The sequence below is a fragment of the Panthera onca genome, chromosome X (genome assembly GCF_046562875.1).
Source record: "Panthera onca isolate mPanOnc1 chromosome X, mPanOnc1 haplotype 2, whole genome shotgun sequence".
Taxonomy (NCBI): domain Eukaryota; kingdom Metazoa; phylum Chordata; class Mammalia; order Carnivora; family Felidae; genus Panthera; species Panthera onca.
The window spans coordinates 4,762,489-4,776,595 of record NC_138357.1 but is presented as its reverse complement, the minus strand read 5'-3'; the positions used below and the strand labels follow the sequence as shown (position 1 = coordinate 4,776,595).

Sequence of the window (14,107 nt, the reverse complement as noted above, 5' to 3'; positions counted from 1 at the left end):
TCCAGCTCAGAGAGAGGCAAGAGGGGGTGCTCAGGGCGAAACAGGAAAGAGATCATAGATGCGAGCTGGACACAAGACACAGAAGCACCCGGCGCAGCTTGCTTTCCTCCGAGGATCAGACTGTGAGCTCTGAACGTACAGTGTCTTGACAGAAGTTCGAGACGTTGGAGGAAGAGTTGGGGATTGGATTACTGGTAAATGCCAAAGAAAGTTAGCAAACGGAATAGGCAGTTGTTAAACCAAGGGAAGACGACAAAAATTGGGGAGAAAAAGTGACTATGTAGCCTGCCTGGGAAAAGCATTTGCTTCGCGATAATGATCAAAACACTAAATGTCAGTCTCTTGAAAGCTGTGGGGGGGTGGGGGGTGAGGCAGGAAAGAGACTGAGTGCCCAGAGCCGTTTAGCCCCCAGGTAGCAAGGAGGGCATGTTATCTAGAGATGTGGAGCTTAAGTACCAGGTAATCAAATCAACTTAAAAAAATCAAGCACAGTTGCTTGTGTGGAGAGAGGTGAGAGAGTTAATCTTTTTATAACAAACCTCATCAGGCTACTTGATCTTTTAAACTATGTGCATGTATAAAAATAAAAACAAGCATGCAAATAAACGCAACGCAATATAGATTGTGGCATCCGAAAGGTACAAATGAAGTTTTAGGTGGATTCCAAGGAAGGCAGACTTTTGCTGCCATTGTTATTGTTCACACATTAATGAAATATGCATGCTAAAGACATGTCTTCAGTTCCTGGCTTCAAGCTGTTCTTTTTTAGCATCCAGCTTTAGCTTATTGGTCCTTTCTTATTGAAGTCATTACTAGGAAGAATTTCACATTGTGCCGTTGGTAATTTTAGTAGTTGTACCTTTTATTTCCCAAGCATTGGATTCTTTCCTAGTTTATGCTCAAAATTGGTAGCAATCTATAATAAACTGCAAATGTGAATCTCTGTGTGGGATGATGGACACTGAGTGAAAAAGTAAAGATTGAAGTCCGTTATCTAGGTGTTTTCAAATACCTGGATGGCAGCATATGATAAAGATTACACATCTGGATGGTTGCTTAAAATCACTTTATGTCTAGATACCAACTGTCAAGTAGGCACAGGTGAAGACCTTACAGTCCTAACAAATATAAAAATGAAAAGAGCCAGCGGGATCTTGCGATAATTTTTCTTTCTGCTGAATTAAAAAGAACATACTGCCCAGATATGTGTTCATAAATGTTTTACCTCGCCAGGAACAGTCATTTTAGGTCAGTGAATTGCATTTAATGGTACAGCCTTCTGCACCTCTGTCTTCTGGCAGAAATAGTGGCTCTCAAGCTAGGCCATTATCTATGCAAATATCAGGAAGTGGTTGCTGGGCACTCACTGACCCGTGAGGCTTTTTGAGCCATTATGGGGATAATGTAAATGTGTGATTCAAGTAGAAGCTCAAATGTATTGCCACAGGCTGAAAAATGGTTTGCGTACTTGTGTGTTTTTACTTAGGCTTTCCACTTTCTCTTTCTCTATAGAAAGTTACAGAAAGAACAGTATCTTTGTGGTCACTGATAAACAGTAATAAAGACAAATTCAAAAACCCCTTCTATACTAAAGAAATCAATCGAGTTTTATATCCAGTTGCCAGTATGCGTCACTTGGAACTTTGGGTGAATTACTACATTAGATGGAACCCCAGAATCAAGCAACAAGTAAGTGAAATGACATTGTTAAAAGGCAGTGATGTGTATTAATTATTGCTTCTGGACTTAGATAATGTCATTTGGTAGTTTTTTTCAAAAATATTATGAGGGGGGAAATAGACAAAAAAATACACTTGCTTTCAAATGCAGCTTTAATTGCTAAGCCACTTATTTTGATTGGCTTTAACTTATATTCCTATAAATAATACAATTTTGGGGGCGCCTGGGTGGCTCAGCCGGTTGAGCGTCCTACTTCCGCTCAGGTCATGATCTCACAGTTTGTGAGTTCGAGCCCCGTGTCAGGCTCTGTGCCGACAGCTCAGAACCTGGAGTCTGCTTCGGATTCTGTGTCTCCTTCTCTCCCTGCCCATCCTCCGCTTGTGCTCTGTCTCTCTCTGTCTCTCGTAAATAAATAAATAAATAAATGTAAAAAAAAATTTTTTTTAGATAAATAAATAATACAGTTTTGGGGGCACCTGGATGGCTCAGTCAGTTAAGCATCCAACTTCAGCTCAGGTCAAGATCTTGCAGTCTGTGAGTTCGAGCCCCACCTCGGGCTCTGTGCTGACAGCTCAGAGTCTGGAGCCTGCTTCAGATTCTGTGTCTCCCTTATTCTGCTCCTCCCATGCTTGTGCCTCTGTCTCTGTCTCTCTCAAGTAAATAAACATTACAAAAATAATAATATAATTTTTATTACTAAAATGTAAACTGATTAGAAGCTCTGGAAAATTTTCGAGTTTTGATAGCCAAGGTTTTCCTTCAATTAGTGGACATTCTTGCACATCATAAGAAAATTCTTTCCAGGAAGTAGACTTAGATGATCGTTCAAAGAAAGAAAATATTTTCCGGTATCTACCCCAGGTGTATGTACCAGGTCAGCTAATATCAGAGCGCATTTCACTGAGGGGCATGTCTTCTAAAATACAGATAAGTGATCTGTCAGTGGATAGATTGGCCATTTGTCAGTCAAAACGGGAAACTGATTTTTGAAGCAAAAGATTCCACATTTTGTTGGAGACACACTCGGGCTTCTCCATTCTCCCCCTTCCGCTCCGCTCCAAAATCAGAGAAGAAAAGTACAGCCTGCGCTGTAAAGGCACGGAAGCACCGCCAGTTCATGATTTGTTTTAAGCGTGGTAAATCTTCAGTATTTGCAATTGCTCTTTGTAAAGGTTTGCACGTTTTCCTGCAGTGTGGATGGTCAACTGACTACCTGTTCTCACAGGCCGGTGTGGCATCAGTGCCAGCTTTAATCCCGCTAGAAGTCGCAGGGTGACAGCAGGGCCCTGGCTCTGTGGTCTGTCTCTTCGATTGTTTATCCCACTCGGGCAGCTGGCCACAGGCCAGCCTGTGCCTTCTCTTCCCACTGGGGAATGCCCGCTCCTAGCTGGCACTCTCGTTTCAAGGTCTCTGCTGCTCACATGAAAGGCTTCTGCAATTCGGTAATGGTGGCAATGTGTCATCTCTCAGAAAGTGACAGATTCCAGGGCTGGAGAGCACTCGCTTGCTTAGTTTGGGGTTTGAGAAGCATGTTGAGGGAATTTACTCAACAGTAGTTCTTGCATTTGAAATATCAAGTAAAGAGGAAATGGGAATTTTGCCAGGGTTCTAACTGCTGTTACAGAGGACATGTTCCTTTTCTAATTAGAAAATATTCTATAGATGTGCACTGTGTCTTGCACATTGATCCTTTTATGTATTTATTGTGGCCTTTTTTTTTTAAACCATTAGTAATTAGAAAGTATCAACAATTTCTGTACAGATCCTCTAATCTCCCCTCACCCATTTGTACTTGGAGAAACTCTTAAGATTGGAGGAATTTAGAGCAATTCATTTCTGAATATATAAAGGTGACAATTGGGTGACAAGTCAAGTTGGAAGAAACATCATTAGAATAACTTGCATCTCTCTCCCCTTATTTTCATAGAGCTTAGCAAAATGGACCTGGTCCAGATAGGAACACAGATTTTTTGATAGAGGTTTCTATTTTGAGACAGTAATTGGTCTGTATTATGATCTGTGAAAGTACTCAAAAAAGAAAGTAACTTACGCTTTCTCTGTAGATTTCTACATGTATCTTTGTATTTTCAGGGAGGGAGACACAGAGATTAAGAGGAGGCAGTGTCAGCCCCCAGGAGCTCCCAGGTTGATGGGGGTGCCCAGGAACATAAGTCCATGATGATAGTGCTCAGGGAGAAATGTCATAATAGAAGTGTGAATTAAATGCCTTAGATTTCCTTAAAGATCTCACGTAGAACATTATTTCATACAGAAATAGATTTAAATCCGATCACATAGGGCTTCTTAAATTACAGAATGTAAACCTAAAGAAATACACTTAACCACTTAAAAGTTAAGTTGTTCAGTTGTCTGGCCCAGTGGGTACACACACCTTTACTGGGTACCTACAGCATTCAGAGCACTGCAAGTATCCCATCAGTACTGAAAGATACAAAAGCATATACTACATCCAGCCCCTCCCTGTGATGAGCTCTAGCCTAGAATAAGGCAGGGTTAGTGTGCTTTGCTTTTCTTTTTTCTTTTCTCTTCTTTTAAATGTTTATTTTGAGAGAGAGATTGTGAGCAAGCAGGGGAGGGGGAGAGAGAGAGAGAGAGAGAGAGAGACGGAATCCCAAGCACCATTAGCGCAAAGCCCGACGTGGGGCTTAAACTCAAGAACTGTGAGATCATGAGCTGAACTGAAATCAAGAGTCAGACGCTTAACCAACTGAGCCACCCAGGCATCCCAGGTGTGTGTGCTTTTGAAAAGCAAAAGCCACCAACCTTTGCTACGACATAAAAACTCAGCAGAGTTGATGGAAAGACCAATACTTACATTAGAGGAGCTCTCCATAAGCAAATTCGGTACCTGTATTAATACGTGGGACTTGCTCATGCCGGAAGCACAAGTATTCAGTGAGTCCTGTTATAAGCCTGAGTGGGGCCTTGGGCTGCTGGGGAGCTTCATATTCTACTTCGGGGGCCACTGTGCTCCCTGCAGCTGTTAACCAGGCTGGCACTGGCAAGCTCACGTCTCTGCGTAGCGATCGCCAGAGGTTGAGAACGAGGACAGTCAGATATGGACAGGCTGGCCTGTGTGGTGCTGAAGTCATCTCCAGTAGGAGGGCCTGTCTTCTGTGCTGTGTCGACACTCTTTATTTCACACTCAGTCCCGAGTGAGAGGCTGCGGCGTGGCATTTACAGCCACTTGACTGTATTTAAACCTCATTTCTCATGGTTTTGTCTGTTAGACTCTTTCCTTGTATCCTCTAAATGGTTTGTATTTTTCTGTAGGCTAATGCCTTCTGGACATTTTGTACCCATCACTGGACTGAATTCGTTTTATTTCTAGTCATTTTTTTGGTCTACTCTCTCGAGTTTTCTAATTATACAGCCTTGTCCTCTGCAAAAATGAGTTTTACCTCTGATTTGTTTTTCTTGTCTAATTGTGCTTGCTGGTACAATAACAAACTGATCCTCATAGTCATATGAAGAAAAGACAGTTTTAAAAATAGCCAAGACAGTTTTGAAGGAGAGAATCTCGAGAAAGAACTTGCCCTGAGAATTGAAAGTGTAGAGCCCAGAAACAGACTGCACAGGTGTGGGGCCCAGTAGGTGACACCAAGCAGAGAGGATGGACGGTTGATGGTGAACAGGCCTGGCACAGCAGATCAAAGTGGACGTGTCTAAAATGGAACTCTTCGTCCCCCAGAACCTGTGCCTCCTGCCATCTTCCCATCTCTGTTCTCGGCAACCCCATCCTAGTCACTCTGGCCAGAGACCAGGCAGTCCTCCTTGACTCCCTCCTCCCTCACACCCCTTATCCAGTCTGTCGGCAGAGCCTGCTGGACTGGGCCCTCCAAACCTATAGGACTCTGGATACTCTGCACCAGTCCCCCTGCTGCTGGGCCCGTGCGGGCCGTGTGATTCTGCCTAGCCTTGTAGCTGGGCTCCCCGATCCCACCCTTGCTTCCTTCTGGCCCGTTCTCAACATGGTAACCAGAGCAGGCCTTGCAAAGCGGATTCCAGATCCCACCACCCCTCCACTCGGAAGTGTCCAGGGAACCACTCGCCTCACCCGGCACCAAAGCCCAGGTCCCTGCAATGGCCTCTGAGGCCTGACATGGCCTCCTTCCAGCCCTGTCCCTCTTACACTGCTCTACTTCTCTTCCATAGTGTTCCTCACCTTTGAACACCTTCTGTAACTCAGACCTGTAGTATTCTCTGTCTGTCTCCCTCTGCTGGAAGAGAAATGGCATAAAAACTGGGATTTGGGGCTCCTTTGTTCACTGATGGGTCCCAAGCGCCTGGAACAGTGTCTGCCCTCAGCTGAATACACAGAGAAAGACGGACAAAAGACATTACCAGGCCACGCACAGCACTTACTGGGTATCAGGCGTTCTACCAAGCATTCCTGTTCCAATGCCACATGCATCTTTCTGGAAAACCTCGCGCTCTGCAGTTACGGTAAAAACAAAACAAAACAAAACAAAAAAAAACGAAAGAAAAACAGGGCTTACAGGAAGAATAGGATTAGGAGGGAGGAGGAGACCTCTTCTGGCCCATGGGCCTTTGTAACCAGAGCTCTAGTGGAAGCACCAGTGCCACTAGAAATGCAGGCACCATCACACATCTGTGGCATTTCATCTGGCCTCTGTCGACCACTCCTTGGCAGCCTGAATTGGGTTGAGTGGTCTCCCCCAAAAGACGTGGCCCCTCCGAACCTGTAAGTGTGATCTTATTTGGGAAAAGGGTCTTTAGGGGTGTTACTAGGTTAAGGATCTGAAGATGCCATCTTCCTGGATTTGCAGTGCGCTCTATATTGCGTGACAGGTGTCCTTATAAGAGAAAGCAGAAGGAGATTTGAGCCACAGACACTCACGGGGAGAAGGCCATGCGAAAACAGGAGAGGTGGGAGGGAGGGAGGGAGGGACACAGCCACAAGCCAAGGAAGCCTGGAGCCACCCGAAGCTGGAAGAGGTCACCCTTCCCTGGAGCCTCCAGAGGGAGCACAGCGCTGCCGAGGGCCTGATTTCAGGCTGGTGCCCTGCAGGGCTGTGAGAAAGTACATTTCTGCTGTGTTAAGCACCCCGCCCCATTTTGTGTTAATGTGTCATGGCAGCCAGAGGAAGCTCAGACACCATCTTAAAGCCCCGGGCTCGTGCTCCCTCCTTGAAGTACAGGTCCCGGAGGGCTTGTGCCCCTACCACAGCCCGCTGTCCTCCGCGTGCGGTGCAGGCTGCAGCCTGCATATCAGGCGTCTCTTCACAGCTTCCTTGTTGCTGCTCAGCTCAACACAATAGGAACGCACTTGTACAGACTTTTGGCTCTTTTCTTAATGTCTTCATATACGGCTCAAGCTTTCTAGGAGCTTTCCTTTTATCTCAAAACACGCTGGTGATGAGGGAGTCTTCGGTGGGCCACCCTACCGTGTATCTTGGTCTGGGTGCTGATTACATTAGTGTACGTATATGTAAAGGCTCACTGAGGTGAGCATTTTAAGATTCGTGCACATTCCTGCCTGTTAATTTATACATCAGTACCAAGGTTTTGAAAGTGAGCATGCTGGGGAGACGCACACTCTGTTCCCGCCTGACTTCTAACCTTTGTACTGCCGCAAGGCCCCTGTCCATCAATGAAAGAAATCGTCCAAGCTGACTGTATTGGCTGACTTCACTCGTGCGGCAACCCTGTGAGGTCTGTGCTGGGGTTTTTTTTGTTTGTTTAATTTTAGTTTTTATTTTTTAAAATTTCCATCCAAATTAGTTAGCATCTAGTGCAACAATGATTTCGGAGTAGATTCCTTAGTGCCCCTTACCCATTTAGCCCATCTCCCCTCCCACAACCCCTCCGTATTTATGAGTTTGTTCTCCATATTTATGAGTGTCTTCTGTTTTGTACCCCTCCCTGTTTTTATATTATTTTTGGTTCCCTTCCCTTATGTTCATCTGTTTTGTCTCTTAAAGTCCTCATAGGAGTGAAGTCATATGCTTTTTGTCTTTGTCTGATTAATTTCACATAGCATAATACCCTCCAGTTCCATCCACATAGTTGCAAATGGCAAGGTTTCATTCTTTCTGATTGCCAAGTAAGACTCCATTGTCTATATATACCACATCTTCTTTATCCATTCATCCATCGATGGCCATTTGGGCTCTTTCCAGACTTTGGCTATTGTTGACAGTGCTGCTATAAACATGGGGGACCCTTGTGCGCGTGGCAGGGACCCTTGTGCAGAGTGGGGCCCCTTGTGTGTGGGCAGGGAGAGCCCTAACGCCTGTCTGTGCTCTTTGCAGCAGCCCAACCCAGTGGAACAGCGCTACGTGGAGCTCCTGGCCTTGCGTGACGAGTACATCCAGCGGCTCGAGGAGTTGCAGCTCGCCGGCTCTGCCAAGCTCGCCGAGCCCTCCACCTCGCCGGCCGGCCCTTCGCCGATGATGCCCCACGTGCACACCCACTTCTGAGACGGGACCTGGGCGCCGCAGCGCAGCTCCGGGCAGAGGACGTCGTGGCCTTTCATCAGGGGCCTCTGTACAAAGTAGATTGAAATACTTGCCTCCATGTAGAACTGGAACTAACACGATCTTAAACTCTTGAATATGTGCCTTCTAGAATACATATTACAAGAAAACTCTAGCGTCTACACGGCAATCAGAAGAAAGGAGCCAAGATGAGGTTTTGGAAAATGCTAACACCTTTCAAGAGCAGGTTTTGAGAGATTAAATTTAATTTACCTCTTTTGAAATACTATGTATACAATATCTATTTTGTGAGCTTAATTGGAACGACGTGATTTTAAACTAAAGTGAAAACCTGTGCGAAACGAATTTGCCTTAGGTTGCTCGCGACAGTTGCTTTGGATTACCTAAAATGAATCCAAATGTGAAAGATGTTATTGCCAAAACAAATTGAGCTCTTCTTCTGAGGCATCATCCAAAAGCAAGGTGTTTAAATAATTGCCAAATTTTATACCATCGTCAAGTGGTGACTTAAAGAGAACTAGCTGTGTAGATGAGTTTTTCATTAGTTTGAAATTTTAGAATATAAAGTGTTTTCCCCTAATTTTCAAGAGGAGCGTATTTTTATATTACACAGATGGGGCCGAGTCAAATAGGATTTGATTTTTTTTTTTAACGTTTTGCCCGTTCTATTTTCTGAGTTCTTCCATGAGCTTGCCTAAAATTCTGACCCACTTTCCAGTTATGGAAAACCCCTCATATAGCACTGTTTGAGGATGGCGGGGGCGTTATGCTGCTGAGGTGACTGTTTTCGCAAACATCGCTCTAGTCAGACCAGCTTATCTGCCAAAGCGTAGGGTCGACCATCTCGGACATATGAGCTGTTGCTAGAGCATCATTCTTTGAAATAAAAGCCGCAGATGTACATTTGTTGAGCATATTCTTGAAAGTATTGTATTTCCATTTACATGGTGTTGGATGCCCTTCCCCCCAAGCGTGCATTAAACTGGTTCTACAAATTTTTACTTGAAGTGTACCCGGCATTTTGCTTTTTCAGGTTTTGGGTTTTTTGTTTCTTTGTTGTTGCTTTTTGTAGTAATAGTAGTAAATGAAATTGCAAATGCAGTTCTATTTGATATCTGAACTAATTCATTTAGTTAAGTATATTTGTAAAAGTTAAGGCTAGAGTTAAAACAATTAATGTTTTACAGTGATTTGTAAAGGACTATTTATAGCTAATATGGTTTTGTTTTCAATGAATTAAGAGAGATTAAGTATATCTTTGTAAATTATTTTATGTCCTAGCTTAATTGGTCTACCAAATAAGACATCTCAAATATAGTAGTATAATGTATAAATTTTGTATGTATAAGAAATTTTATTAGACGTTCTCTTGCTTTTTGTAAACGCTGTAAATATTTCATAAATTAACAAAGTGTCACTCCATAAAAAGAAGAAAGCTAATACTAATAGCTTAAAGGGTTTTGTGAAATTTCATGAAAAAGTTTTCATGACAATAATGACTAAAGTCCTGCTGTAATAAATATATTAACGAAACATAGCACTCTGTTTTCGGGGGTGTGACTGTGTGTGTGTGTCTTCTTTTCCTGGCTCTGCTACATATGTGTTTTATCTTACTAGAGACCTTACAGGGCTCTCCCAAAATTGTGTATGGGACATTTGAGTGTATTAAAAGTGATGGGTTTTTTTTTTTTTTTTAGTGTTTATTTTTGAGAGAGAGAGAGAGAATGAGCAGGGGAGGGGCAGAGAGAGAGGGAGACACAGAATCCGAAGCAGGCTCCAGGCTCTGAGCTGTCCGCACAGAGCCCGACATGGGGCTCAAATCCACAAACTGGGAGATCATAACCTGAGAGGAAGTCAGAGGCTCAACCCACTCAGCCACCCAGGTGCCCTTAACAGTGCCAATTTTAAGCCACAACCATCTTTATTAAAGTAAGGAGAGCTTCTGCAAAAGAGCCAGCCAGGGTGCATAGACCCAAGACTTCAGACTGGATGCAGAACATAGCGGCTGCCATTGAGGGAGGCTAAGACATTGGTGGGAGCAAGCCATATGCGGTGTCCCTTTTGGTAAGAATTCAATGTTTTCTCAGATACAGCCAGTTGGAAATTACATTTGCATTCTAAGGATGCTTTTAATAGTTCTAGCAGTAAACTAAAATTAGCCACTTTTTAAAAATCTGAATAGGACTCTTAAAAGATCATGTCTCTTTTAGAACTGTATTTGAGATACTTCGCAAAGGTTCTGCCTCAGACATGGCTGTGTTTAGTCCTCACTACAACCCCATGGGCCACGTGGTATTTCTGTCATCCCTGTTTTCCACCTGACAAGAATGTCGTTGCTCCACGGATGCAGTGACCTGCCCAGAGTCCCACGGCATCCAAATAAACGTGTACAGGTATTAAACTGAATTCAATCTCTCTGGTGTTCCCAGTGAAGAGCCTTAGCTCTGCCTTCTGGAAGGAACTAGAATAATCCCTCTTCCTGGGACAGCCCTTCAAATAATGTGGAATCCTGTGGATTTGGGATCCTACAATAGTTTTTCCTAAATGTAGTCCCAGCACTTTCTGATCTACTTTGGATAATGCAGCAAAGCTTATCCTTACGCTTTTTTGGCAGGAGTAACGACACTCTCCAAACCAGCAGACTGGTGGCTCATCGCCTGCGGCCCCCCTCTACAGAACACAGGTTTGTGGCATCATTCGGGCAGCCCTTGTGGCATTTGGGGCATCAGGCAAAAAGCAGGCCTGTATCGAGGGAACGTAGTTCGATGCAAGAATTTTTCACAGAGTATGTACACCTGTGACTGGAGGACGTGGCCATCAAAGCAAAAGTGCAGGGGACACCCAAAGCAAATAGACGTATGCAACGTGCATCCCACAAACAGGATGAGCACATTTACAGAAAAATGCCCTGGCTGAAACAGATTGTGGTCGAATTGTTTTAGGTTCACAGAATCACTCACTGAAAGCACAATGCTGGAGTACCAATGCTTGAAGTGAGTCTAGCCCACCAACATCTACTGGTGGGCTTCTGGTTTAATTAAGGAATTAGCAAAATCCTCTGTATGAACAATCAGCAAAACCAAGCCTCCTCGTTTCCTTATGAGGCTTAGATTCAGATGCAGATTAGTCCTTATTTGCAGAGGCAGTAACGGAACCACAACCACATAGGGTTGCTACCGGCTACACATTTGGACATGACCGTTAAGTCCTAATAGTTCGTTTTCTAGTAGCTTTGGAGAACATGACTGACTTGTTTACAGTGGGTAATACTCATGTGCTGCTGAAATCGACTGCATTTCATGCGCATGCCACAGAAATTAGAGAAAGCTGTTCACCTCGCTCGTTTCAGGAGTTTTATCTCACAGACTTGCCGTAGTCAGGGCGCGTGGAGACCCGGGCTCCCGTCTGAGCTCTGGAACTGCTTGTTGGATGGAAGGTGTGAGGTCCTCCCACCTCCCAGATGTTATGGGTCTGGTGGCCTGAAGGAAGACTCAGTGGTCCATCTGTTCAGCTAAGGTATGGACTTCACATTCTCGAAGGTTCCTTACAATTCAAATGGCCCTTCCCAGGAAATGCATTGTAACCACTTGTGCACATACAAGCTTTGTGGCCCAAAAGAACATTTGCCTCGTGTATTGGTGTCCTGTTTCTGCTACAAGAAATCACCACAAACTTAGTGGTGATTACAAGTCTGAAATAGGTCTCACTGGCCTAAGATGAAGGTATCGGCAGGGCTACGTTCCTAGTGGAGAGTCCTTTGCCTTTTCTAGCTTCTCCGGATTCGTGGCCTGTTCCCCTGTCTTCAAATGTCTGGACGCTGACTCTTCTGCGTCCCTCATTGACGTTTAAACAACCCTGACAATTATACCGGGTGCACCCGGACCACCTTTTATCAGGGGGCATATGTGCCGAACGCTAGCTATCCGGCATCCCCATGACCTCATAAGATTGACAGGATGTATTTTTTTTGGTCATTTTATAGATGAGACTAATGCTCAGAGCCAGAAGTGCTTTTATAAAGTAAGGTCACTGCAACAAACACTGTGTACTGTGACCCAGACCTGTGCAGCTAGTTTTTACTTGGAAACAAAAATGCGTCAAACAGTGGCCTCCTTCAAGGAGTGCCTGGCCTAGAGGGAAAACAGTTCAGTTGTGGGCGGATTCCCATGCAGGGTGCCGCCTGCGCTCACAAAGGCAGATGCCCGGGCTTTAGGGCCAGGATAGGGGGGGTCAAGCAGAACTTCTTGGGAATGCTGTCAGAACTGAATCTTGAAAGGTAAGTACGAGCTCGGTCACATCTGTCTTCAGGGAAATGTACATTCAAACTACAGTGAGATACTATCCCGCACCCATGTATTGGCAAAACTTTTAAAAGTCTGACAGTCCCCAGTGTTGAAAAGGTTGTGGGCCGATAGGAATTCTCATGCAGTGTTTCTACTCTCAGGTATATAGATGCCTCTGAGAAATGAGAACTTCTAGGCGCTAAAAGACACGTACAAGAATATTCACAGCAGCATTATCTCTAATGCCCCCGGCCCCCAAACTTGAAACACCTCAAATACCCATCTACAGCAGAGCAGATGACTCTCATAAGCATGCTGATTGCAAGAAGCCAGATACTCTTCCAGTCACGTAAGTTCAAAGCCAGACCAACGTCTTGTTTGGGTGCGTCTGCATGGTGAAACAAAGAGAAGCAAAGAAATTGTCAACGTAGAAGGGAACAGTATGAACAGCAGCATCTGGTCCTTAAACGTGGTGCAGTATGTACAGAACCCAAAGAAAATTGGTGTTCCCGGATTGTAAAGTGCACGGGACCAGGAGAAGATGACAGAGAGGTAGACAGGGGCTGGTCAAGAAACTCCCTTGGGGCCATGTTGAAGAACTGCTATTTTCTTCTCTAGGCTGTAGGAGCCACTGAAGGAGTCCACTGGGGCAGGGGAAGGGTGTGATAAAATGTGAGCCGCTCTCACAGCCAGTGGAGAGTGGGTTGTACGGTGACGAGACTGGGGACAGGCCAGTTTGAGGCTCTCGTGCTTGACCAGACGTGGGCTGGTTGGGAAGAAGAGGTGAGGTTTTGGTTAGGGGAATGGGGTGGCAAGTGGTAGCATTTCCAGAAACAGGGACTGTCTGAGCGGAGGAGCAAATGGGGGGCAGTGCTGAGGCCTGTCTGGGGCGGGCGCCCAGGACGTGGAGGAGTATGAGGGCCCGGGGCTCACAAAAGGAGTCGGACAGAAACACAGATTTGGGGACAAAATCATGGAATGGATGCCCATCGCCTGTGCAAGCGAGTGAAGAAAATGACGAGCCCCAGCTCCAGATTTTAAGGGGCAGGCTGAGGAAGAGGGGACCCAGCACGAAATGGAGGGTAGGAGAAAAGAGAATTTCAAAGAGCAGGTGCTTACTGTGACAGGGCCGGTGAGTTCAGAATGAAGGCACGTCCGGTCAGTTTGGACAGCAGACAGCCCCGTTCCCCTATGACAGTGAGTTAACAGTCGCTGGCCCAGCTCCTGGCATCCAGTTTGAGAAACTCTGACTCTGGCGCCAGGCTGAGGTGCTGTGGCTCGTGTGGTAGCAGGGTAATGGCTCCCCAAAGATGTCTACGTCCTAATCTCCAGACCTGGGCATCTGCAAGGTGCCGCAGCAAAGGGGAATTACGGTGGCAGCTAGAATTAAGGGTGCCACTTAGATGGCCTGGAGATGGAGCTATCATCCTGGATTATCGAGGTGGGCCCAGTGTGATCACAAGCGTCCTTAAAAGTGGAAGAGAGCACACCTGGCCATTGCTGGCTTTGAACATGGAGGAAGGGGCCATGAGCCAAGGAATGTCATGGCCTCCAGAAGCGGGAAAAGGCAAGGGAACAGATTTTCCCCCAGAGCCTCCGGAAGGGACACAGCCATACTGACGCGTTGATTTTAGTCCAGTGAGACCTGTGTCAGACTCCTGA

General features: G+C 45.3%; 1 protein-coding gene across 3 annotated transcripts in view; it reads left to right on the top strand.

Annotated features, from left to right (window-relative positions):
* Positions 1-9,699, top strand: part of MTM1 (myotubularin 1) — a 96,757-nt gene extending 87,058 nt beyond the window's left edge. For all 3 annotated transcript variants that reach the window (XM_081792664.1, XM_081792662.1, XM_081792663.1), the window contains 2 exons: positions 1,513-1,689; positions 7,977-9,699. In XM_081792664.1, coding sequence (XP_081648790.1) covers positions 1,513-1,689; positions 7,977-8,144 — 345 coding nt within the window. In that variant the 3' untranslated portion in view covers positions 8,145-9,699. The remainder of the gene's footprint in view (positions 1-1,512; positions 1,690-7,976) is intronic.
* The last annotated feature ends 4,408 nt before the right edge of the window (positions 9,700-14,107 follow it).